Below are 27,752 nucleotides of genomic sequence, written 5' to 3'. Positions count from 1 at the left end.
TTCTCTCATTTCCATCCGGGTAATTCAATTATTATATTTCCTTTATGATTATCCTCAACAAGAAATTTTGTCATGAAACATGTTAGGAAAACAATAAAAAAGGGCAAACTAGTTATTTGAAGCATGAACGAATGATATCTCACTGATTATGCAGTATGGGGATCTTGAATAGCTCCACTCCTGAAACTAGGACCCCCCCCCCCCAAGGCAGGACCAGGGGCAGATCGAGTGCCGTGGTTTTGAATAGGAGCATGGGGGTGCAAGACGCCGGCAAAACGTGTGTCGATCGTGTGCCCGTCGTGTGTGGGTCCTGTGTATGTTATAGAGTTTTTTTTCTCTTTTTAAAAATATTTTCTATTATTTGGTATATTGGATTTCACAGAATCTATAATTACACGTCCCAGCTAGCCCTATTCAAACTCCGCCCCCAAAAACTTATGTTCACTTAATTTTCTCTCACATTGTGCCTCCCTTATGTTATACCGAGGTTGTTTTACCTGACTGTTAAGAAAGCACGAATGCCTGTGAGCAAGCAACCAGGGGACCAACGGCTTAAGGTCCTCTCCGAGGGACCTGGTAATGAGGATAAATGCCTTACCAAAGGGCACTAGCGCACCACTTGGGAATCGAACCCGGGTCACCGGAATCCGAAACCCCCGCTCTACCGACTGAGCTATCGCGCCTCCCATATCATAATCATAAGTGGGCATTTCTTCATTTTCCTATATATCATTTTTAAAACATTGCTTATTTTGGCTATTGTACAAAAATAAAATCGTGAATGATTTATTTTTTTAATTAACACTGGCTGCATGTCGATATATGTATATATATATATATATATATATATATATATATATATATATATGTTTCACCTATTTCACCTTTAATATTTGATATTTATCAAATGATATTATCTATAAAAAAAAATGAAATATGGCTGTTCAAAATCTTAAAGGAAAATGAAACCTTTGGAACAAGATTGTTCAAAAACAAAAAAATCAAAGAAACAGATTAACCAAAGTTTGAGAAAATTCAAAGAAAGTTAAGAGCATTTAAAATTTAGATCATGTACTATAGATCCTCCTGACAAAGATGATGTGTGATGTCACCACTGATCTGTATACATGATATAAATTTATAGTATAGCCTACAGATCGCAGTGGATGTCACATGTGAACAACTTTCCCAATACTAGTACGTTGAGTACGTATTTCACTTAAACCCTTTAGGCCTATATATCAGTTTATCACATCTATCAGTAGATCATGTATTATTTCTATAGGAGGGCAGGTAATACAGATTTTAAAAGAATACATATTGGATGAAGAGCGGTGCCGGTATCACCATAAGAAAAATTAAAAGAGACATTTTTAGGGTATTGGTTCACAACTTCACATGTGACTCAAACAACTTTGTCACATTGCCAATAAGAGGATTTTCATAGCATTAGTAATATAGGCCCTATCCAAATGATCATAACTTTCTCGTTGTTTGTCCGATTTTTCTCAAACTTTACAGTTGAGCTTATTTTTTTTATTTTTCTGTTTCCACATAGTCCCACTTGTTCCAAAGGTTTCATTCCCCTTTAAAGAAAAAGTTAAATTATATTTTTCACACCAGATGCACAGTTCAGTCCAGGAATGTATAGGCCTACAACAACTGTTAAATTGGTGTTACTTTTGAGTTCAGAATAGACATATGGAGACATGGTACTATAGGCCGCCTATAATATTCCGACACAAGATTGACAAACGCCTCCAGTAGCATAAAGAGGGGGGGGGGGATAAAATGAATATGAAAATTTTAGGCTGATCGATGGGCATTTTTGTGTTGTAAAGATAAGGTGAGAATGATTACAAAATGAATGTAGAATAATGTGTGTGTGTGTGTGCATATTATTTTCCCTTTAATTCCCCACGGATTTCGATCCCCTTTCTTTTTTCCCTTTGCTATTTAAGGCCCAGATTGAAGGGCTGGCGACTCCGAGTCTCCATTCACAATTTTCTGCCACTTTTCCCCATATCGTTAAGAAAGAGAAGGAGAAGAAAAAGAAGAAGAAGAAGAAGGAGGAGGAGGAGGAGAAGAAGGAGGAGGATGACGAGACGGATAAATTAGCAGAATCATCATCTTTATCATCATCTTCATTATTGTTATTATCATCATCATCATCATCATCAACATTTTCATCGTTATCATTATCATCATCTTTCACATACATTCAGTTCATTATCATCATCATCGTCATTACCAGCATCATCATCACGTGGGGCAAGAACATTTTGATCATCACCTCGCGATTGCTCACGAGCGAGCTAGCATTCCCAAGCATTCCAGTCTTGCGCCATCTGCAGTTTGTACGTGAACAGTCAATAATGCAAAATGCTCGCCAAACTCAAATTTCTTCGACAAGAAGATAAAGCTTTACAAGAGATTGAAACGAAGCTCCGGGCTCAACTTAATCGTTTGAAGGTAGATACTGTGTGTGATTTTATAAGCCATGTTATAATTGTATTTTAAAATCGAGAAATACTTTGTTACTAAGTATTCATAGACCTACCGCCAATTGAGCTGAGCTTGCTGTAGTTTCACCTGTGACCTAGTGCAGTCCGACGTGTCTGTTATTGTGTTGGGCCTTATAAGTTTTGGGATGGGTGGACTGCAGCTGCACTGCTGTTGATAGACAGGAATAACCGTCGTTTCTGGGGATTTATTCAACAATTTCTGACATTTTACTGTAATCCCCATTTACCGACGGTAGGGTGTACGTGTGGGCTCGCATGTGTTCTCATTCCCTCCCTTTTGTCAATTCACAGTCCAAAGTTTGATGTAATTTTACACATCGAATTTACAATCTAAGGATGTATAACCAACAAACTTTTAAAACTTGATATTCCATTATCAAAATACTTTAAACGATATAGATGAAAAGGCATGAAAATTATACTTTACCGATGTTTAATTGGGTTGAACACGATAAAAATGGTCAAAATGGCAGCCAAACTATGAAATATTTACAAACGAACGGAGAGGGCGTCAACAATCACGAATGTGATATCGATATTGCTTTCGATATTATACGATCTGCTCCATATGCGAGCGAAACCGAAGATAAACGATACTAGTTATAATCGCGATATATCGAGACATTAAAAAGTTAATAACGATAATGACGTCATTCAAGATGGCAACTTGCAAGAAAAACCTGGCTTCAGGTCAGGTGAAAATGTCAGATTTCTCAATCATCCAGAGGATTTTTTTCAATAACTCCGGCCCAAGGTATGCAATTACTTAAGTTATTTATATTTCCCTGATAATGGAAACCATGAAACTTTTAATTTTGCTTAAAAAACAGTTTTAAATCGCGATATATAAAACGCTAGTTCACTATACGTTGGCTGTAGGTACGGGCCCCCATCCTCTTCAGTCCAAATGTATGGTGAGTGGAGCCAACGTAGTTCAGCGGAACAACCAAAATACAGAGACTGAAGCTTTTGGTCTATGCTGTTGATCGTTGAGCTTGAGGCTGTTGAGCACCCACAATGCCCATAAGAACATGCCGTGCACAGGAAATCACAGGCACAACACATGCAACCTTTCCTTGGGTTAATGAGTAAACCCAGCAAAATATTTTTTGGGGGCAAGACTTCCATTACCATGATTACAGGCAGGCAGCCATTATTTAGTTTTGGACCAAAAAAGCTTCGTTAGTGTTGATTGTTCCGCTGAACTCCGTTGGCTCTAGCCAGGAGGCTCCTAGTACTAGTAGAGTCATTCACTAACGTGTGCTTACTCTCCACGGAGCCAGGGATTGCGTCCCATTCATGTGCATGTACCTCGACAAAAACTGAAATTTTCGCCCCCGAGATTTCTATTTTCCTTCTAAAACTAAAAGATCTAGCCCTAAATCATGTAAATGGAATACAACTTCATTTCCGACATTTTTACAATATTGATTTCATTTTTAAACAAAAATTCATTAAAAAAAAGGAGAAAAGTATTATGAAAAGATGGGGGAAATTGCCATGATGTTTACGTCGCCATCCTGTTTTCTTTGTTTTTTGCCAAAGGGAAACTTTGATTTTTTTACAATGAAGAGTCAGAGGACTCCGATGCTTATTTACAAACAAATTTAATTTGAATGATATATGTCATCCCGTGGAATGTCAATCTTTTAACCACTTGCTATAACGATAGAATCTTTAAAAACATGCCATTATTCCATCATTTCTGGTAAATATGTTTGATAAGGGGTAAAAAAAAATGAGAGGATTTTACGGTACGGTATCCATTTACTACAACTGGGTGGAGAGTGGCAAATGTAGATAAATGCCTTGAAAAAGAATGCGAGTTTTGAACCCCTTGTGTTTCAAATTCTGGCGACTTATCCAGTGAGCCTCAGCACCGCTATATTATGTAATAGATGGCTAAAGGTGTCACTCATGGCCCTGCTCACTTTCCTATTAATGTTATTGCATAAAATCATAATTATTTCGTATTTTCATACTTGTGTGTATATATTCAACATGTCTCCATCGTAATCCTAACAATAGTTTCAGCAGTGAATATTGTACAGCAGTGAATATTGTACACATTTAATAGATGTCAAATCAATCAATTTTTCTTCATTTTTTTCCCATTTATTTATACAGCAAGAGGAACGCGTCTTAAGACGCCAAATGAGGAAAACTCATGAAAGAAGCTTGAGTGAGGATGATCAGGAAAATGTAAAGGTATTACTTCATTGTTCCGTTGCTGACATTTGATATTGACCATCCTTTCTAACAGCACAAATTTTGTCTAAACTCAGGCTTTGGTAAAGCAAAAGGTTGATATTGTAAATTATACCCAACAGTGCCGACACCAAATTTCAACTAAAATCCTAATCTTGCATTTAGGGCTGTATCTGGATAATTTTTTTCTTTCATTAAAAGTTACCTTTTAAACTTGTTATTCTACAAGTGTGGAGATTGGACATTTAGAAAAATACATTAAAAAAATCAAATCAGGAAATTCTCAGCCAATATTATTCTTGACAATTGGTTGTATGCAAAAGAAATACAAAAGTTAGTTATGATCAGGCAACAATCAAATTATTTATTCCTCTAAAATTGATAAAAATCAACTCTGTTTATTTCTTATCTTGACCATAACCATTTCAGGACCTACATGGGATCCTTCAGGATCTGCATGTAAAGCTAGTGGTAAAATAACCATTCCCGATTGTCAAAATCAAGTTTAATTGATTGTAAAATTTTTGTTTTCCTATCTGTTATTGTTTTTGGAAACATTGTGTATCCAGACAATATATGAATCCAGAATAATCAATAATTTGTTTTTTCTCATGGATTTGAACAGGAACCAGAGGCACACGTGGATGATGAAATAATCAATCAAGAACCATTGGAAGATCTCAATGAGAGAGCAACCTCCATTCTACAAATGTGTCAGGCCCAATACATGGAAGAAAAGATAGATACAGAGGAAGAAGAAGAGGAGGAGGAGGATGAAATCGAAGAAGAGAACGCTGGTGATATGGATGGGGGAGTTGAAGATGAAATTGGAGCAGAGTATAAAAAGCTCTTTAAAGAGATGAGAGCTGAAGTGGACTACGAAGACGAGTTTGAAGATTGTTGAGTGAAGGTTTTGTACGGATAACTTGTGAAACCATCGTCATGCAAGTCGAGGAAGTCAAGGGTTGAGGATCAACATGCTCTTAGAGCAGAAAGCAGGAAAGGAAGCAAAAATGTTATCAGGAAAGAGTTGACGAAACATGAGTGAAGTCAACTCTGTGACATAAGTCTGTATTGAAGTCCAGTTTAACTTTGGCCATGGTTTAACTCTCTGCTGAAATGGTGGGAAGCCGAATTCCTGCTCTTCATCATGAAAAGATTGGGCTACTATGAATCATAAAAATACTGGGGTTTGGGGCCCCGATTCAGCCCTTTTATGACTTTGACCATTGACCATGTTACACATGCTGCCATACTTTGGCAAAAGGAAGCAAGTTACAAAAGTATAATTTGTTGTAAATGAGCAATGTGTGTTTGTCTTTTACAGAGGCATCAATGCAATTTAACAGCATATTTTCTTCAATATATTCCCATAGAGTGATCATCTCTTCCCCCGGGGGGGCCACTTACATTGACGAGTGGATACCATGCGCGACCAAAAAAACACGTAAAAAGGATGTCTTTTTCACGATAGGGCACGTTACGTACGTAGGCGTGATAAGGGTGTCAAAATCACAAAAATAATGAAAAAAGGGTATCTATTTCGCTAGGAAAATTACGTGTTTAGGGTCGAATTTGCGGGGATGATAAAATAAAATTAAAATGTTTTATAAAGGATGTCCTTTTTGCCCCAACACTTCGTGTTTAGAGTCCGATTTGCGCGAGGTGTAGAAGGTGGGGTCGTACTAAACCAAATAAATTAAAGACGAAGACCGAAGGACCCGTAACAATAAAACATTCCTGTACTTGTTTAGGGGTTCATTTCAGGAAATATTTGCCAAGAGTATCGTTTTATTTCCAATACTTGTTAAGGGTAGGGTTTTAGACGCCAATACTTGTTAAGGGGTGCATTTTCAGAATATGGAAATTACGTGTTTAGGGTGCTTTTTGAGACCCCATGGTCGCGCATGGTATCCACTCGTGAATGGAAGTGGCCCCCCCCCCGGGTCTCTTCCCCAAATTTTGCCCGAACGTGCAACATACAAAGGGTGTTTCAGAAACAACAATAACTCAAACTTGACTGATGTGTCACTTGCTACCTTTTGCCCAGGTTGGGCAGCATGGGCCATGGTATGATCTACAAATTCAAATAATTATTCCCATACTTATAAATTATTCAAGTGTCAATAAGGTGATAAAGTAAACCTGTACTGTTTTTATGTCACAAAAGGCTATCAATATTTCTTCCATAAATTTTGGTGAGTTTGTATTTTGTGTCAAACTCTGCGATTGACATTGATGCTTTCACGTCAACTAGTTCAGCATTAAATGACACAACTCATCCATTATTTGTGCGGGAAAATGAAATTTCTACTACAGGTGCTTATGTGTCTGCAAGTAATTGAACTCAATCAATGCTATTGTTAAGAAAGATGAGGTTTAATTTAAAATATTTCAGCCACTTCTTGGTCAAACTTGCTCTTGACAGGGCCGTTGTGGAAAGCAGTTTTGAAACTGACAATGCCACCCTGTATAAATATGACTACCTACAAATAAATAAATAAAATGTGGATATATTCTTTAGTAATTCAAGATCATATCCTATTATGGACTCAATTTCACTCTAGCTGACAAAGCATTGAAGAACTATAGCATCATCTCTCCCAGTGCTAGCCTTCCTGTTTAAGATCAACAGTAGTGTAATTCATTTTGATATTAGGATATATCATGAATATATTTCAATGAGGGAAATAAGTCGAGATAAGATTATGATAGGTCATTCATTTTCCCCATTTGTTATCACGGTTTCTGATTTACCAAACAATGCATGACTGAAAGAAAATGTTCAGTAAATTCAGTTACTTTTTTTTTCTTTTAGTGTTGGTCATTCCCAATATTATGTACATTGCATGAAAAGAAATCAATGTTGAGCAAGTCTCAAACTGAGGGCAGTTTGTGAGCTTAAGATTCTGTCAGAATCTAAGTTGGCTTTCGAATATTCCAATTGATGTTCTGATTTTTGCACAACTAAATATCATATTTGCAATTGTGCATGAAATAAGTTTGACCTGACCATATCAGACAGTGATTGTGTTACTGTATGAGATAAGTTTATTTTTCTACCATGGCATTCTTCAAACAATTACGGAGCTTTGGAAATTGTAGAGAAAGGATAAACAAGTTTGGAATGAAATGTCTCATTTGGAAATGAAAGCTCTTTCTGTGCTGTATTAGAAAGCAAGTAACGTTTAAGAAAGAAGAGGGCCCGAGAGTCTTTGTCAAGGAGTTTTGTCTCTGGCTGAGGGCAAATTTGTCAGTAAAAATCAAACAAGCTGGTTCTTAATATGCTTATTATGCTACAATGTAAATTTGTGTAAAATAAGGTAAAAAGGGTTTAATTTTGTCTGATAATAGTCTTTGTTGTCTGATAGAAGAATGAAAAAGAGATGAGGTACAGGAAGAGAGTAGTGAAAGAGAGTGGGGGGCAGAGAAGGAGAGGGGATGAGGTATAGTGACAGAGTCATGAAAGTGGTTTATTTTCAATTCGTCCAATTGCCAACTCGTCTACTATCATTTGGTCTACCATCAGTTCGTCCACTATCCACATGGTCTAATTGCCAATTTCTCCACTTTTGTCTAATAAGCAGTTGGTCCAATAGCCATTTAGTCCATATCCCATTTGGTCTAATTGGACTAAGTTTTAATTGTGCAAAATGAGTGAATATGAAATGGATATTAGACCAACTGGGTATGAGACGAAATGATCATAGAAGAAATGGTGATTAGACGAATTGATAGATTGGACCAAATAGTTATTGGACCAAATGGTTGTTAGACAAAATGTTGGACGGAATGGCAGACTAAATGAAAGTAGACCATGCGGTGAGTGGACGAGTTAGCAGTAGACCAATTGGCAATTTACTGTGAAAGTGAGTGAGGGACAGAAAAAGAGAGGGGATGAGGTATAGGGAGAGAGGGACAGAGAAAGCAAGGGTGAGGCCAGGAGGGGTGACGTACAGGGAGAGTAGTGAAAGGGAGAGAGAAGGGAATGAAGCACAGGGAGGGAGTAATGACAGAAAGTGATGTAGGGGATGAGGTATAGGGAGAGTAGTGAAAGGGAGTGAGGGACAGAAAAAGAAACCGAGGACGGGAGCAGCCTAGAGCAGAGAGAGGGGAGGTGAGAGTAGGCAGAGAGAAAGGCATGGGGTTAGAGGGAGGGATGATAGTAAAGAAAAATAAGACTGCTATTAGTACAAGTCATTGCCAAGTTTTCCTGTTAGCAAAATAAATGACTCCAGAGAGACTCTACTTCGGGGGGGCCCTCAACTTTTTTGTAAATAATCTGCTGCACAATTTTTGTTACTTCTCTGAAGTTCTGAGACCAAAATTGTGACACTCCCACAGGTGCGTGGTTATGAATTTATGTAAGTCAGGTCCAAAGTCAATACAAAATGCGTTTTCAGCAAAAATCAATAAATGAATGATTACAGGACTTTACTTCTATTAGAAACACTATTGCTAAAATGATGTCACTGATGCAAAAAAAAATTTGTTGAAAAATAAAGTAAAATACGTAAATTAAAAAAGAAAAACTTTATAATACATCAGAAATTAATTTTGTTGATTTTTTTTTCATTTATAGTTCACATAAAATACAATATGTAAAATGGGCGAAATTACCTATGCAATACCACCATACAAATTTTTGTCATGATACTGCAATTCCTGTCTGGGAGTGACATGAATAAAAAATACCTTGCGACTGTATTGGGGTTAAAAACAAATTGATATTGGGGTAGATTTACTTTTTGATGTTAAATTCAGATACACAATAAACAGGAAGAGGCAGGCTGGATTTAGAGTTTGACATTTATTCATTGGGCATGGTGTATCACCATAACATGGTTTTTACAGCTTGTGATTAGATACCCAAATGCACAATATCATGCGGCTCTTATTGACACTCCATTGAGAAATGAAAAACAATGACATGTGGAGTTAGATGTAGTCCTTAAGCCCAATGCACAATATGCGATCCAAATTTCAAAGAAATCGTAATAACATTTGATATGAACATTCCAAACAATAAAATTTTAGCAATCAGACTTCAGAACAGTGGTAGGACTACTGAAATCAAACTTGAGTCTAGTTCGAGCCTCCCTGTAGGATTAAAAGAAAATTCAATTCCAAATCGTAATGATGTAATCATCGGCTGCGACTTGAAGCTGCCTGATTTGGATTTTCCTCAGACCACAGGGCTTCCCGCAAATTGAAATTATGATTTTATTATTCCTAACATGCCGAACTTCAAATAAAATCATTTTTAATTCTTGGAACTTTCATTTTAAATTCAAAGTGTGATTTATTAAAAATTATGTTGTATTGGATCGCAATTAGTGTGCACTGAGCTTTAGAGTATTAATTACTTATCAGTGCCCAATCTTGGAATTTCACGAAGAAAGCATTAAGGTGTCATAAGTCTTGTTTACCAATACTTGGTGCCTGTTGTTTGAGCCTTTCGCCACTCATATGTTCTGATGGATACTCATTGCAATATTCAGCCTATCTGATGACAAGGATGTGTTTCACAAAGATAATAATAATATTTAATATCAATATTTTTAGTTTCAAGCAAGGCCACTTTTTCACAGAGCACATTTCTAAGTACAAATTTGGAAAATAAAAAATGTTGGGCAACATACTGTCCACACAACAATTGGTTAAAAAAAAATATCCAACTAAGGGTAGTTTTCAACCATTACTGTGTAGCTTTCAACCAAAGCACACATTATTGGTTGGAAACTATCCAGAATTGGATAAAGTTTTAACCAATTGTTGTGTGGACTTTATGTTGCCCAACATTTTCAAGAGTGTACATGTAGTATTGAGTGGGGCCAAGCAATCAGGCATTATACAATGACATGGCCTTGGATTAATTAATGCTGTGATAAGTACCAATGCGCATGTCTTGTACCAGTCATCGTATTGATGACACCTTTGGCAGCACGCCTTTCATGATACAGGATATGACTAAAGACCCTTTCACAATTGATCCTCTATCAGTTTTTTCTTGGTGTTGCACGATCCATCGCTTGGTGTCTTGCGAGCACTCGCAGTCATCGTAGGTGATCGCACGAACCTGAGGTGGTCGTGACTGGTTGCATCCCAAATTTGAACATGTTCAAAATCCAAACACGATTAAAATAATCAATTCACCCGCATAAGATCGTACAGCCAGTGCGACCAGTTGCATTGGTTTCATTCAATCGTACAAGCGATCGCATTGAATCACGTCAACTTTCATGGAAGCCTAGTTGTTTTGTGAGATAAATAGCAATTGTCATTGATGCATGTTACGGCCTGTCGTGCGATCAAAAGGTCGCAAGTGGTCGCAGTCACTGAAATAAATTAACTGAAAATGACCTTAATTTTCATGGTTCTTAATTTTTTTTCAATAGATATACAATTTTGTACAAGAAAAATATCAGGATTTACAAACAGTATACATGTAATGTATTATACAAGCGGAAAGTGCAACAGGCACATCTACTCAACAATATACATGCACCAAAACAGATGTATATCAATTGTAAGCATATCAAAGATTCATCTTTGCAGAGTTTTCATGTTTTAAGTGCGTTCTTACAATGAACACAAGTCATAGTAAACATTGTATGTTCATTATTTTGCTTGTTTGTCAGACTTCACAGTAAAACACCCTCCATCCTATTTCTGGGTCACTGGGTTCTTCACAATAGTTAAAATGAGAAAAGAATTTGGTAGGCAGTCAGATCTGAATGGACTGCATAAAATCATTTGACCTCTCAACCTGATATTAGCCAGCATAAACAACATACACTTGGTTTAATTTGAAAAAAATCAACAAATATCATATGCATATTGATGCATACACTATATTTACATAAATAAATGTCGCTTTGAGAAATTGAGTTTTGACAAGGTTAACAGAAAAGAGGTGGAGAGTTTTATAGTAGTTGCAGCTTCTTAACATAAGCTCTAGACTTGCATTGTACTGACTCAACATAAGAATTTTAAAAAATGTCAGACGTTGAAGTCTCAAAAAATCTAGAAGAATCTTAACATTCTCTCACTTTTTAAGATTCAAGTATATAACAGGATGGACAGATTCAAGCTTCGTGTATTGCCAGGATTTGCCAGTCATTAGGTCCTCCAACAGCCTAGCCAGCCATCAATTTTTCCAAGAAATAGATGCCTTAAGCCTTAATGGTCTCTTTAAGATAATTCATAGTTTCATTGGATGTCAGTCCGCTGCCGCCGATATCTTGCCGTCCACAGCCACAATTTTGACTTTGTCAACCGTCACAAAATCACCATTACGGAAATCCACGTCGTTGAGAACAAATGTCCAAACATTGTCACAGAATCTGTATGTATTCAGATGACCCTGCAGTAACGAAACAAATACATAACATAAATACATACATTGTGGATATTCGGTCAGATGCATAAAAAGTAGCAATTGCTGGCAAGAAATTGCTTCAAGCACAAGCAACAGCTAGCCAAGGAAAAGATCATGCTTCAGCAATTGCTTTATTTCATATGCATAACCCTTTGCTAGTGCTTGAACCCTTTTCTTGCCTTCAAAAAGCAATTGCTAGCGGTTTGAACAATAGCGACATCACGCTGGTGCGAACACGACCAAAGAAAAGGCAGGACTGGAGCGCAAAGGTGTGGCAGTGCAAATTATAGCTTCTTTCATATAACATCTTTTCCTAAGACGTGGTGTCAAACTAACTTGTTTCTTTTTGATAATTTTATATATTTGGCAATTGGTTTGTACTTACTAGGAAAAAAACATGTACATGTAGGTTACGGTACACCTTGGGCTATTCTCCCAGGTGCATAAACATGATTATATTATCCGAACGTCCTGATCAAGCAAAATGCTCTTGAAAAACCCAAGTAAGCACTTAAACGCACAAGCAAAATATTCGCTTTAAGCCTTTATGCAGACATTTTATAGCAAAAGCTTAATTGTCAAAGAAATGCTAGCAGTCAGTAAGCGATTGCTTGAACTTACTAGCAAAAGCATTTGCTCGCTCATTTGCATACATACGGAATCAAGCAAAAGCCAAGCAAAAGACTAGCAAAAGCAATTGCTACTTTTTATGCATCTGACCCATTGTCTTATGTGAGGATAAGTAATGAGTTGCATGTGGGATTCCATATGAAATACATAACCAGGCATGCCTTAATTGTTAGAAAAGCACAAATTTCAGTACCTAGAATCCATTTATGCTAATTCTTCTGCATTGAAAACATGTTTACTTAACTTATAATATCATCGTAGCATTACCATCAGTTTTCCCTCATCTTTTCTTCCTTCATCTTCCTAACATCTTCTTAACTTCTTTAATTACTTATAATAATGTCTTGCAATGTAATGTAATAATGTAATTTAATGTAATATTATGCAACGTAATCAATATAATTTACTATGCTCTTCATAATCCTTGTACATGTATTACGCTAAGATATAAATGTTAAGCGCCTAGAAACTACTGTAATAAGCACTATATAAATGTACATTATTATTATTATTACATGCATTGAGACATTTGAAAAGTATAATGCACTATACAAGAACTGTTCTATAATTAAGTATTATCATTATTATTATTGTTGTTGTTGTTGTTAATGTTATGTCTGATATTCCACTTTCAAGCTTCCAGGATTTTAAGAATAACCTTTGTTTAAAAAATCAGCATATTAAAATATGAATATGCTACATTATGTAACTTGTACCCTATTAAAATAAATTGATCTGAATTACCTTGAAACTGATTTTGTTTTTTAGCCTATTAGCCAGTGCATCATTGATGGCACGGTCAAACTTGAGAAGTACAGTCAGAGCAAGCTGTGGTGTGATAAGTCTTGCCTGTAGGGAAAGAACAGAAGAGATATATGAGAAGAGCTGTTAGGAAGAGTGGTATGTAATAAACCTGGTCTATTTGTATAATGATCATGATGCATTGTAATCATGAGGTTGCCTTCTTTTGCAATAAATGGTGATTTTTTGTTTTGAATCCTCTTTTGAATGTTAAAAGTCCTAATCTCACGAAAAAATCCCTATGACAATAAAAGTAGGGCCTATAACTTTCTGAAAGGGAATATATGAGGAATCCAAATATGCACCCAGATATAGTAAGTGTAAGGTAACCTTGAATAGGAAACATTTGATTTTTTGTCTTTATTCTCGTGTACGTCATTTCAATAAATTTTGTAATCTCCGTCAGACCAAAATAATCATATTTCCTTACTGAACGCATTCAAACCTTCCTAACAATGGGTCATTTTTAATTCTATAAGGATTAAGATCACATAATTGTGCAAAAATAAACTCTAACTTCTGGGTAAAAAGAAATGTACAAAACTATGATTTGACGAATCAAATACAAGTAAGATTCTTAAAATGACAGAAAAAAGGAAGAGAGGAAAAATTAAACGGGTCCTGGATGAGCCAGGGTTCACAAAATTTAAATTCAATTATGTTGCCCAGAGGCATGCAAGCCCTCACCAAAAAAAAAAAAAAACAATTGGAAAGGTATTGTGCAATTCCATTTGACAATTTGAAGGAAAAAAAACCCACTTCTTTACCTGGACCATCACATGTACAATTAAAATCAACTTTATAAATGTAGTCATCAATGTGTATGTCAGTCACTATGCCTAATAAGGCATAGAGACTCACTGCACTACCAAACAGACATTTGTATAAACAGTGAGAAACCTTTGTACAATACAATGCTGTTGTATTTGTCTTGTCTTTCCGTTACTGCCCACAATCATTACATTGATTATTATGGCATTTGAACATCAAGATTGACTTGGCCTGAAATTTTTTTTCCGGGACTGACAGGTGCATGCGATACACTGGGTGAACACCCTACTCTTTTAATTGGTTTCAATGTGCATAGGTTGTGACTCTCCTATACACAGGACCAACATTGCATCCTTTCTGATGGACAGAGTGTTTTCAAACTGCATTCACTGCAATAGAATGGCGAGGCACGCTTACACACAATGCTATAGCATCAGATTTTATGTTAGAGATTCTGTTATGAAAAGATGGATTTCCTAGGGAAATCCATCTTTGTTTACCTCATTCTCTTACATGTCTATGAAGGCCTGTTCAAGAAGTCAATGATTAAGAAGTATATGACAGGATTTTAAAAGTCATCATCATTGCGTCCTCAAGACTAAGGCGCACACCCAATATGGGAGACTGTCTCCCATGAGAGAGATTATCTTCAATATCAGAGACTTTTGTAAAGAATTTAGGTATCCAATTTCAGAGACAGCCTCCAGTTTGGGAGACCAATTTCCTTTGTTTACATTTGCTTCAAAAGTATTACTGGTACTAATCTTGGCGGCAAATAAAAATGTGATAAGCAGATTCCTCGTGAAAAATTACCCCTTTTCACCGTCTACTTTTGTTTTGTTAAGGATTTTTGTTGTCATCCACCTACAAAACAAATGGGCTTCAGACCTCAGTGAGACAAAATTTTGGGTGGAAAAAATTACAATTTTGTTGATGTTGTTTCTTTTGTTCTTTTGCAGTCTCTAAATAATGGGAGATTATATCCCATATTCTCGAGTCTCCCATATTGACCGTGCGCCTCTACCTTGAATTGAAGAAGTACTCTCCCAAAAAGCGTACACGCTGACTATGCACGCTGTCCTGGAGAGGGACAGATGAGTCATTATGATTCAATCACTGATGAATCATTATCATGATCATCATGTAGGTATGTGTGAATACGGGCGCATCGCGAGCGCTGGTTTTGGCTGCACGGTTTTCGCGCGGGTTTTGCTGCAAGTGGCATCGCCTCTGTCTGGGCGGCTCATCGAAAATGGGGTTTCATGCGCATGCGCACATAGTTGATGCAATCTCGTGCCTTGATACAGACAGTTGAAAACTTGCTCTTTCTGTACATATAAGTTTCAATGTGGATACTCGCCTGTGAAGTGTGGATATCGGAGCTTGAAAGTTCATCAAATTTTTGGATGCGCAAATGATCGAAATTTTTTTATTGTAAGTAGAACTACGATCCAATTATGTATCCTCACTGTTAGATAATATATTCAAATTGATAAAAAAACTAAAATCAAAAGATTCTTTCGTGGAGCAGTCCAGATTATAAGCGGCGCGAGCTACCCTTGTCACAGCCGGTCTCTCGGCAGTCGAGCTGCCCGATGCGGTGGGCTCCCGACGGTCTTTCGGCAGTCGAGCTACCGGTACCCGATGCGGAGGGCTTGGTGACGGGAGTGGTCGATAGTGAGTCGTTCATGCTGGATTGAACTGGATCTAAATTGTTCACTTGATAATATTGTGCCTTTTTCTGAAAATGTCTGTCATTATACCGTAGATTGTTATTCTGATATTGATTTAAATATATACATTTTGTCACAAAAACATTCTTTCCTCCTAAGGTTATAGAATCATATTTTATCATTTGGAAACTGGATTCTTTTGGAAGTGGAATATTAATGTTGACTTATTAAATTAAAATGCAAAATCTATAGTGTTTCTTTTTTTTCTTTTGTAGAAAAAAAAATATTTTGAAACTTTTCAATCATGTTTCATTATTTTGAGACTGGATTTGCTTTTGAAAGGAGAATATCATAAATGTTGACTTTTTAATTAAAATGCAAAAATTATGTTTATTTTTTAGTTTCTTTTTTTTTAATATATTTTTTCAAGTTTCTTTTTTAAATTATTGTATTGTTTATTTTTTTCATTTTTTTTCATATTTCATTATTTGGAGACTGGATTTGCTTTTGAAAGGAGAATATCTTAAATGTTGATTTTTTTATTAAAATGCACGAACTAGATGTTGTTTATTTTATGTTGTAATTTTTTTCACTCTTGTAAGAAAATACATGAAAACTCAGAGGAAAGAATATTTCATTTCCAGATGGGTCTGAGTCCTGTATTTATGTTTATTATTAATTGTACTATTTATTTTTTTGTTCACTTTTCTTTTTTTAGGGGTGCAGGTGGGGGTTGTATTTTGAATTGGAAAATGGGGATGGGATTGGTACAAGTTTTTGTTTCTCTTGTTTTTAGTGCTTGTTTGGAGCTTTGATGTCTGTTTTGTTGTTGTTGTTTAAAGCTTTGTTATATATTTTCCCTGGTTGTTTTTTGCTTTGTTTTGAAAGAAATAGACCACTCTTTTCCTTTTCTTTTGGATTCGACTAATAATTTGAATTTATTTTTCTTTAAAAAGAGAGCTCAAACAGGGCTTTTGTAATACAATGTATGTATACAAATCTAAGAAATTGACAACTGATACAATATATTAAAACTTCATTTTCGTCCTTCTTGATACTTGAAATAAATTGCATACAATTCTACATACATATTTTACACTCAGCTGCTCATTCCTTCTAAAAATGTAATCACATGTCCATTGTCTCTCAAATCAAAAGCTACATATTATAACAAATTGTTGAAACAATAGAATACATAAGGAATTGGTGAAACAATAAAATACATCAGAAAAAAGCACACATATTTTTATTTGGTCATACAAAGTACAAAAGATTTTTTTTTCATATGTAAAAAAGGACCCCCGTACAAACACATATACAAAATTACAATACTAAGTTGAAAAAGAGCTTGTAATTTATATCAGAAAACAAAGAAATACATTAGAAATTACAAAAACAATACTTTAGACAAATTCATTAGGAAATTATCTACATGATGCTGTTTTGATGCCAACTAAATTATATGAATTATCTATCATAATCACCTTCATTTGGCAAAAAAAAAGAGGCAAGTAATTGTGATTTTCTGTTATTTGCATAATTAATTAGAATTAATTAGAAGAAATTATTTTACACATAATAAGAAAAATTACTAGATGAATTGATACACATCAATTAAGCATTCTCTCACCTTTCCATTGATACCTAAATTACTTCATAGGGCTCAAAAACAAAGAAGTTAGAGCCTGTTGAAGACTTGGGTTCAAAATGGTCACAAAAATGACAAAATGGTCACAAAAATCGATTCTGTACTCCATTGACTTTACATTAAGACAATGACCACAAATTTGGATGAATATGTGCGACTTAAACTGGAATAACTTTATAATTTCTTTATGAAAACTAAAGTTCTTGGTATCATTTTAAAGGTCTTTTTAAGAGCTTTCAAGTGATACCAAATTTATTCATATTTGATGATTTTCATTTTTTTTGTCACATACCTACATCATGATTATTCAAATATTCAACATTTGCAAAAAAAATTTATATCATTATTTTCAAGTCTAGGCCTGTATGATTCAAAAATTATATTTTTGTTCTGGTCCAATTATGCATAAGAATAATTATTTGGGCAATTCTCTGACGTGTATACTCTATGTTACACTTCATATTGACCACGTCCACGAAAACGTGAGGAGTCCATTTCAAATTATGTGCATATGAATCGCACACGCTGACACTGCAGCAGTCATTATTGCCACAAAGAATATGCCGGGCATGCTCATTATTTTGCCCGGGTATTCTGCCAACAAAGACGTACCACAACATGTACTAACCTGAATTAATTCATCTAGGCTTTCTTGCAAGCTGTTTCCAAGGGCAGTGTTTCTATAAAGTTGATGACTCATCTTTACTTGCTAATCTTAGCTTAATTATAATATTAATAAAGTTGAGCAGCAGAACAGCATCCACAAAAATCTCGCGATTATGATCGATTGTACCGATAGAGGGCGTCTATATTTGCACATAATAGAGCTTGATACATTTATCTTTGTTTTTATATCTTACCCCTTATCTCATTGAGATAAGATAAAAGATAGAAGATATATAAGAACGTTTTCAGAATTCCAATTTGAGATCGTGACGTAGATTCTAGATAGGAACATATTTGAGATAAGAACGTTTTCAGAATACCACCCCAGATAATCATCTCGTCACCCCCCGGTATGATACGGGGGGGGGGGGGGGGGGGGCGGCACTTCCATTGACAAGTGGAATATACCACGCGTGACCATGGGGTTTCGAAAAGCACCCTTAACAAGTATTTTCCATGTTCTTAAAATGTACCCCTTAACAAGTATTGGCGTGCGAAACCCCCTACTCCTTATAACATTATACAAAACGGTACACCCTTTAAGTATATAGTAGGCCTATTCCCTAATTACTTTGACCCCCTAAACTCCGGGGTGGGGGGCAGTCAAATATGTTGTTGTACACATGCGAGACCACAAAAAAAAAATCGCGTTTAAAGTTTTTTTTTTTCATTTTTGAACGTGGGCCGCGCGTGCACTTATTAAGGGAATAAAAAACACGGTTTCAACTGAAAAATGGTGGTTAAAAAAAAACTGGTCAATGGTCAATCGCGGGTCAAACGTATTTAGGGTATGTTTTTGTCCCTAAGTTTATTTTTTAGATGTACTATAGCCAAAAGCGTTCAGAGTATGTTTTTCCCCAAGCTTTTTCCCCGGGGCTTTTTTCCTCCTCGTTTCTGAAAATTGTTCGGGTCATTCCCGATTGTATAGTACTTTAACCCTTACTAAACGGGGGGGGGGGGGTGGAATATATAATGCCCATGAATATAGTTTTGTCTATTTAAGCTTATTGTTAGCAAGTATAATATAGACAAAAATTTGTTTAGGGGTCGATTTTGGCGACAACTTGTTCAGGGGCCAAAATGTGTAAATGAAGCCCGCGAAAAGGCTTCTTTAGGGGATTATTTTGCACACAGACATGACAGAGAAAAACTCATTTAGGGGGTGTTTGGAAATAATTTGGACACGCATGTGTAGCACCCTTTTGGTGCTATATTATAATTATGTAGTGAAAAGGATAAAACCCTTGTAATACCTACCCCCCCCCTTGTATGGATATTGAACATTCATAACTAGATGGTCAGAACAGAAAGTTTTTTTTACCTCTGTACCGACTGAGAGAGAGTGAATTAGTGGTCAATGAGAAATGTTAACAATGGTCGCAGTTCTAGGTAGTGACTCATGTCCAGAGGTACAGGTTGGTAGCCATTCCAAGAATTAATACGTAGGAGTATTTTGGAAAAACTTTGTTGGACTATTCCATCTTAGATATCCTATAGGGGTGAACTATTAATAAGTAATTATCATCCAATCCTCCATAATTACATATTCATTATACCTTTTATTGTTGATATAATAGTATTACTTTGTCTGTATTTACAGCCTCTTGTTTTGTTATAGAGATAACTGAGGATCTACAAATCTAACCAGTTAAACCCTACATACACCTCCCCTCAAAATAATGCTATTTCCGATATACCAACATCCAAGATCTTCTTTGGGCTATCCTCCTCATTCATAACTTTCGAGATGGAGAGGAAACATCCCCCATAAAGTTACTCTAATGTAACTTCTCTTTTTACTGGGTATAAGATCCTAAAGTCATAATTCTATATTTCAGTATTTGAAAACTGATTGTTTGTTTGACAAAGTTTATATAAGATTATTGGATGATTGATCCTATAAATTTAATATTGGATTTAGAGTTATTTCCACAAGTGTTTTTACACATTTGATGTTTATTCAATTGAATAATATTTTAATGTTGATTTTCATATATTATCTGATGAAAGAATAATAGATATTATTCTATAATCTACATCTTATTGACCCCAAACGGACATTTTAGGGACTATATTTTAGGAATCTATTAAGAGTATACATATCTCACCATATAGTAATCTAATGCGAGTGCCAAGCGCTTGCTGATTTTGTTAGAATTTTATGCATCCAAACACATAAATCACTTGTAGTCATTGTAATCATGACTAACATGCGCATCTCACTAATCAAATATTGCGAGCGCGAGCTGAAAATTTAGGAAATTCAGACCTGAAGAGGGTCATTTTAAGGCTTGTTTGTAGGAATTCACGAAGACCATACGTATTTCACTAACCAAATGAAGCGAGCGCGAAGCGCGAGCTGAATTTTTTTTATATATTGACCCCAAACATGGACATTTTAAGGTCTATTTTAAAAAAGAATCCATTAAGAGTACATATATCTCACCATATATTGTAATGCGGGTGCCAAGCGCATGCTGATTTTGTTAGAATTACCTCTAAAGACATACTTTTTGTAGTCATTGTAGTCATGATTTTCATACGCATCTCACTAGTCAAATATTGCGAACGCGAAGCGCGAGCTGAAAAATTGGAATTCACGTAGACCATGCGTATTTCACTAACCAAATGAAGCGAGCGCAAGCTGAAATTTTTGATATTCAGATCAGAAAAAGGGAAATTTTAAGGACTGATTTTAGGAATTCATGAAGAGCAGACATATCTCACTAATCCACTAATGCGAACATAAGCACGGACGGGAAATGTTTTATATTAAGACCTTAAAATGATATGTCACTACATAAAACAATTATAATTGGAAGTGCGAGGAAATATATTTGGTGTATTGACTTGAAAACGGGAGGTTTTAGTACAACAGGATTACATATCTCGTTAAACAGACGATGCGAGCATCAGGGACACTGAAGACATAGGCCCTGAGCAAAATATGTTTCATAAAGTTATGATATTTTTTTCATTTCTATTTAATATAACATGAAATAATTATAATATAATATAACATAATTAACAATAATTTCTTCCTTCCCACTACGTTGCTCTCAGTTTCTCCCTCTTTTTCTCTTTTTCCCCGTTTTTTTTTTTTTTTTTTTTGGCCAGCCGATTGGGGGGCACGTGCCCCCCATGCCCCCCCCCCCCGTAGTTACGCCACTGATTTGAACTATATGTTCATATACTCGTTCGAATAAATATGTAACCAAGAGTTACATCATGTATGTAATGTTCATTTATTAGTTGAGAATTAAAGGAACATAATATATCCTTTAATGAGTATTTTATCGAGTATTATTTACATTAATTAATAGCATAGTGTGAATGTTGTTGATTGATGGTGTTTGATTCTGTAATGTGTGATTATTATGTATTAAAATAATTACAACCTAATATAGTATTTTATTAAGTTTCTATACCTCTGTAGACGGACAGGGTGGGGTGGGGATTCTTTATATAAAAATCCTTCCGCTGTACTATTGGCGTTGGTGTTAAGTAAAAGATCCTATACCCCACCCGAAACGTTCCCGTGCTACACTAGTCTACTATGCAGACTCTGAATGGCTCGTGAAGTGGGATCTGCAGCTGTTTTGCGAAGCAAACCAGCCTGAAAGGGCGAGCGAAGCGAGCCATTTCAGATCTGCAGGCTCTAGTAGACCTAGTCTGCTATGCAGACTCCTTGAATCAGCTGTGATACACACACTGCAGATGTGGGTCTACAGTTGTAGACTAGTGCTACACATGTATACAACAATACATTTAACTGCCGCCCCGGGCCTAAACTATTGACAGCAATGAGTGTAACAGCCCCTGCATTGAGGAATTGTTTTTCTAGTAGGGTCTAGACATTTTGGCACTAGCGTACCTACGGGGGGGGGGGGGGCAGGGGGGGGGCACTCTGCCCCCCCTGACGAGTCACAACCCATGCAAAAACGTATCTTTGCCCCCCCTGACGGGCTTGAAAAACCTTTTTTGCCCCCCCCTGACGAGCTTTAAGACCTTCAATACCCCCCTGACGAGCTTGAAGACCTTTTTTTTTTTTTTTTTTTTTTTTTTTTTTTTTTTTGCTTGTCAATTTTTTTCCGGTACGAAATCCTTTATTTGTGATCGAAGACCTTTTTTTTTTTTTTTTTTTTTTTTTTTTTTTTTGGCTTGTCAAATTTTTTGGCGGACGGTTTTGCCCCCCCTGTGGAAAATCCCAGGTACGCCACTGCATTTTGGGTTACAATTACATCAGAGAAGCAAACAAACAAACATACAAACGTTCCACGTAAGAAACTGTATTAATATTACCTGAAATTCATCGACATATTTCCTACTGGAATTCAATTTCTATAGTTTTTAACAGAAATCGAACAAAAATAAAGCGAGCCTAAATTAACTTGGGTCAAGTGACCACAATCAATGAATTTAACCTTTTTTTGTTGAATGCACTTTTTAAAAATAGCAACAAAATTACAAAATGCGTAGGCGCTATAGTGAGCGCGAGCAGAAAATTTTGTTCTATGAAAATGAGGCACTGACAAACAATTAATTCTTTAAATACAGTTGCTATACGTTGAATTGTAGTTTGTAATTGTAATTTTCTGATTTCCCTGAATTTACTGGAATTGTTTTCATTATCTGAAAATTACAATGATTCAGATTTCTCGGTCCCCGGAATTCGATAAATTTCCTTCAAAGTGGAAACACTGACTTTTGTGTATAAGTTTCCCTGAACCGCTCCACCTCCTCACATATAGGCAATGCGACAAATAAATAATATGTGTGATGTCAAATGCGAACAACTTTGCCTGTTTTTCATTACTTTTATATTATACTTATAGACTACTGCCTCTTTTTCTTTGCAGTACGTAGTTTCTGCATTTTATTCATAAATCAATAACAAATGAAAAACTTGATACAATAAAAATGACATAAATGTGTACAGTTTTGTGTGACAATCGAAAATATAATATAAGACTGAAAACTACATAAATGAAGCATGTAAAATAGTGAGTGGGTACAAAATGCAGGGGCAAGCTATAACAAGCAGGTAACTGCTTGAAACAATAGCAGCCATGAGGGAGGGCTATGGGAACCGTAATAGGTTATAAATAATTATAATTAGATAAAATGATGTCACGAAATAGAAAGTATGAAAGTTTATATATTTAGTGGGGAGAGATAAGATAAAGTTTTAAAAAAGTGCGAGTGAGTGCTAGTGGGTGAGTGTAGGTGATACATTTAAGATCACTTAGAAATAAGAAACTTTTTCAATGAAGCTTTAAAAGAAATAAGAGACGCGGACTGTTTAATGTTATGTGGCAAGGCATTTAGATTCAGATGTATTTCCAACAGAAATGACATAAATATTGATACAAATCATGTTCATACATTATAACAAATATTTGCGATACAAATCATTGTCATTATAATCATATTAAAAAACATCCATGATAATTAACATATAAAGATATATTCAAAATATGGTGCATTTCGTAGACAAATTATAATATATGATTTAAATAGAAAAAAGGTATCTGTGGAATATGTGGCATTCCAAATATCTGGACCATGGTGGCGAATTGTCTTATGAGTGAGTAATATTTTGGGGTTGGTTAAGTGGATATCTTATTCTGTTGAATGACGCGTTGGTATATGTCTTTGTTATAGATAAAAAATTGCGAAATGGTCTTGCGGGAATGGTATTTGTAGAAAATTTAAACATAAAGATGGCTATTTGGTATGTGTGCAATGTAATGTGAAATTGTACAGATGCGAAGTGCTTTTTTTAAGACGGAATATCGTTTCTATTCTCGACTTACTACTATACCCCTAAACAATGTTGCAGTAAGATAAGTGGGATAAGATGAATGAATTGTAAAGCATAAATAATGACTTTATTTAAATATAATATTTCAATCTATATAAGATCCCTATCCCTCTGGATATCATATTGCGAATGTGACTGTTCCAAGTCAAATATGAATCAATCAAAACACCTTAAAAATTTGGTTTCTTGTTTTTCAGTGATTGGAATATCACATCTATCAGTAATTAATGTATTTCTATATCAGAAATCTTTGTGGCAGCAGGCGGGGTAAGTTGAGCATAACGGGCAAGTTGAGCCACCACCCGCAGGCCAAATAAATGAGTCAGACATTGTGGTGGTGTAACGTATTGATGACCCATTGCATAATCCCTAACCCCACCACATTGTTTTCAACTTTGAAACAAAAAGTACTTTTTAGAGAAAAAAATACAAATTTCAGTCGAAAATGTAAAAAACAAAAGGTGTGAAATAGATAAGTGCTTTTTACACACACACGTCTTTAAATAAAATACAGACATTAGAGCAACATGTTAGTCCATATATAGGTATGGATCTTAATTCTTGTCATAATGTCATTGTCTTTTACATAATGGATGCATAAGAAATATGTTGATGTGAAAATATCGCATTAAGTATGGACTGGGATAAGTTGAGCCAGCCAACAAGGGGTAAGTTGAGCCATAGTAATTCTTATGGTATACATTAAATGTATATAAAAAGAAAAACATCGACATGCAGGTATGCAGAAAGGAGCAAATTTACATATGACAGTTCTTTTCCTTTTAGAGGATGTTAGGATTTATAGAGAATTAGCAAGTGAAAGACTTTAAATAAGAAATGACATGCTGGTTCTTCCCTCATCCATATCGTACATAGTTTTTTATGGCTCAACTTAAACCAGAAGGTGGCTCGACTTACCCCACAGATAAGGCAAGTTGAGCCATTTGACATCTCTTTTTTGAAAGGTCAATGACTTTCAGTGTTTGGGTAGAAAGTTATATAAAGGTGAAAAATATTTCAGAAGAATTAAATTTTAAGGCAATTAAGGTACTTATTTCTATACAAGATTATAACATGCAAAAAGCGAAGTGTCACGACTTGCGACCAGGCCCAACGGTGGCCCTGAAGGGACATCGCGAATATTCACGACGAAATTGGCGACGAAATTCACGACGTCGCCAATTTCGTCGTGAATTTCGTCGTCAATTTGAATATTCACGACGAAATTGGCGACGAAATTCACGACGTCGCCAATTTCGTCGTGAATTTGTTTTGCTTGAATTGCCTGGGCGGTATGCGGGTTGAAACCAATTCGTCTGCTGCTAATTCCTCCTGCAGGGTCGATCTACATTCATTTAGTCTAATGCAATTCTGTCCATTAACTTTTCGCCTTTCAACCATATGGTCCAATAACCATTTGGTCCAGTCATCACTTCGTCTAATCACCAGTTCGTCTATGACCATTTCGTCTCATAACTAGTTGGTCTAATGTCAATTTTATTTTCCTTAATTTCGCCCAATTAACACTTAGTTCAATTAGACCAAATGGCATATGGAATAAATGGTAATTGGACCAACTTGGTTATTTGACAAAATGGCAGTTAGACCATGTGGATAGTGGACGAACTGATGGTAGACCAAATTAAAGCAGGCGAGTTGGCATTAGACCAATTGAAAAAAAAAACATTGAAACGACAGAACGATGTCCACTGCTATCCATATGCATAGGCGGATCCAGGGGGGGGGCGCCCCCTCCCCCTATTGGCGTAGCAAAAAAAAGGAAAAAAGGGAAGAAAGAATAAAAAAAAAGGAGGGAAAAGAGAGGAAAAAAAAGAAGAGGAGGAAGACGAGTTAAAAAAATAAGATGAGGGGAAGACATGGAAATAAAAATAATCTTTCATGTCACTATATAAAATTTTCGCTCGCGCTTCGCGCTCGCATTGCCTGTTAGGTGTTCCAGGGGCGGATCCAGCCTTCGCCAATAGGGGGGGGGGAGAATTATTTTAAAGCCATATTTTCCCCGATCGGCAGCTGTGAAGGGGTGGTCTTCTTAGCTTTATTCTTATAAATCAACGTAAATATATAATATCATAATCCTTATTTATATAATGTGAGCGCGAAGCGCGAGCTAATTTTTTTTGGAAATCTTACGTATTTTTTCCTATAATTTGAACATTCTGGGCAATGTTTGTTTTCCTAAAAAAGATGTGTATGCAAATAAATAATTACTACGAACGCGAAGCGTTAAAGACTGCATGCAGTTAGTCGTGAAGACGTTATATATTTTAAAAATCAAATAATGCGAGCGCGATGCGCGAGCTGAATTTTTTTGACATTTTTACTTAAAAAATGGAAATTCTAAGGACTTTTTGTAACTTAAACAATTGATGCGAGTGCGAAGCGCGAGCGGAAAAAAATCGAGATTTAGACCTAAATACGGGACACTCTATTCATGTTTTGTAAATTTGGAAAAGAATGAGTAATTCCTACATTGATGATGCAAGCACAAAGTGCGAGCAGAAAATTGTTTATATTGTGATCTGAAACTGGATAATGATTTAAATAGAGAACAAGTTGAATATCTGAATAAACATGCGCGCACGTGTTTCATATTTAGACCTAGAATCTAGGCATTCTAAATACATCTTTTATCATGAAAATCAAAGCGAGCGCGAAGCACGAGCTTAAACTATTTGATATTCCGATCTGAAAAAAAGAGTCAATTTCAGCTCTATATTTCAAGCACTTTGTAAGAAAATTGTAAAGTGGATATGGATCGCACAGAGCTGATTTTTTTCATTATAATTACTTCGCTCGTCTCCTCCTCTTCTTTTTTTCTGCTCTCTTTTCCCTCCTTTTTTTTTCTTTCTTCCTTTTTTTTTGCTCCGCCAATAGGGGGGCGGGCCCCTCGCCCCCCCCCCCCCTGGATCCGCCTATGCATATGGATAGCAGTGGACATCGTTCTGTCGTTTCAATGTTTTTTTTTCAATTGGTCTAATGCCAACTCGTCTGCTTTAATTTGGTCTACCATCAGTTCGTCCACTATCCACATGGTCTAACTGCCATTTTGTCTAATAACCAAGTTGGTCCAATTGCCATTTATTCCATATGCCATTTGGTCTAATTGAACTAAGTGTTAATTGGGCGAAATTAAGGAAAATAAAATTGATATTAGACCAACTAGTTATGAGACGAAATGGTCATAGACGAACTGGTGATTAGACGAAGTGATGACTGGACCAAATGGTTATTGGACCATATGGTTGTAAGGCGAAAAGTTAATGGACAGAATTGCATTAGACTAAATGAATGTAGATCGACCCTGCAGTGGAGGAATTAGCAGCAGACGAATTGGTTTCAACCCGCATACCGCCCAGGCAAGCAAAACAAATTCACGACGAAATTCACGACGTCGTGAATTTCGTCGTGAATAATTCGCGACGAAATTGGCGACGAAATTCACCTTGTCGTGAATTTCGTCGCCAATTTCGTCGTGAATATTCGCGATTTGGTCTATTCGCGATGTCCCTTCAGGGCCACCATAGTATGGCGCATGCGTATTCTTACTCTTATTCCGATATCGATCGATCCGATCCGCAGTGCAGTGCATGCAGCGCAGTGCATG

At 36.1% G+C, this 27,752-nt stretch overlaps 2 protein-coding genes across 3 annotated transcripts; one reads left to right on the top strand and one right to left on the bottom strand.

Annotated features, from left to right (window-relative positions):
- Positions 1-2,333: 2,333 nt before the first annotated feature.
- Positions 2,334-8,071, top strand: LOC135153530 (uncharacterized). The gene is made up of 3 exons (XM_064096437.1): positions 2,334-2,472; positions 4,653-4,733; positions 5,359-8,071. Exons 1-3 carry the CDS (start codon positions 2,383-2,385, stop codon positions 5,635-5,637), a joined length of 450 nt encoding a protein of 149 aa, XP_063952507.1. The 5' UTR covers positions 2,334-2,382; the 3' UTR covers positions 5,638-8,071.
- Positions 8,072-9,524: 1,453 nt separating this feature from the next.
- LOC135153531 (transcription initiation factor IIA subunit 2-like) lies at positions 9,525-18,428 on the bottom strand. Of its 2 annotated transcripts, XR_010292933.1 has the most exons (4): positions 18,266-18,428; positions 13,489-13,593; positions 10,388-12,099; positions 9,525-10,313 (listed from the first exon to the last, which is right to left on the bottom strand). XR_010292933.1 is itself a non-coding variant. In XM_064096438.1 (3 exons), exons 1-3 carry the CDS (start codon positions 18,335-18,337, stop codon positions 11,956-11,958), a joined length of 321 nt encoding a protein of 106 aa, XP_063952508.1. In that variant the 5' UTR covers positions 18,338-18,428; the 3' UTR covers positions 9,525-11,955. The 2 variants fall into 2 exon arrangements, 1 of the variants encoding a protein (XP_063952508.1); XM_064096438.1 differs by having other exon boundaries at positions 9,525-12,099.
- Between the last annotated feature and the right edge of the window lie 9,324 nt (positions 18,429-27,752).

This window comes from Lytechinus pictus, chromosome 3, assembly GCF_037042905.1.
Source record: "Lytechinus pictus isolate F3 Inbred chromosome 3, Lp3.0, whole genome shotgun sequence".
Classification (NCBI taxonomy): Eukaryota; Metazoa; Echinodermata; class Echinoidea; order Temnopleuroida; family Toxopneustidae; genus Lytechinus; species Lytechinus pictus.
This window is presented reverse-complemented; position numbering and strand designations above follow the sequence as displayed.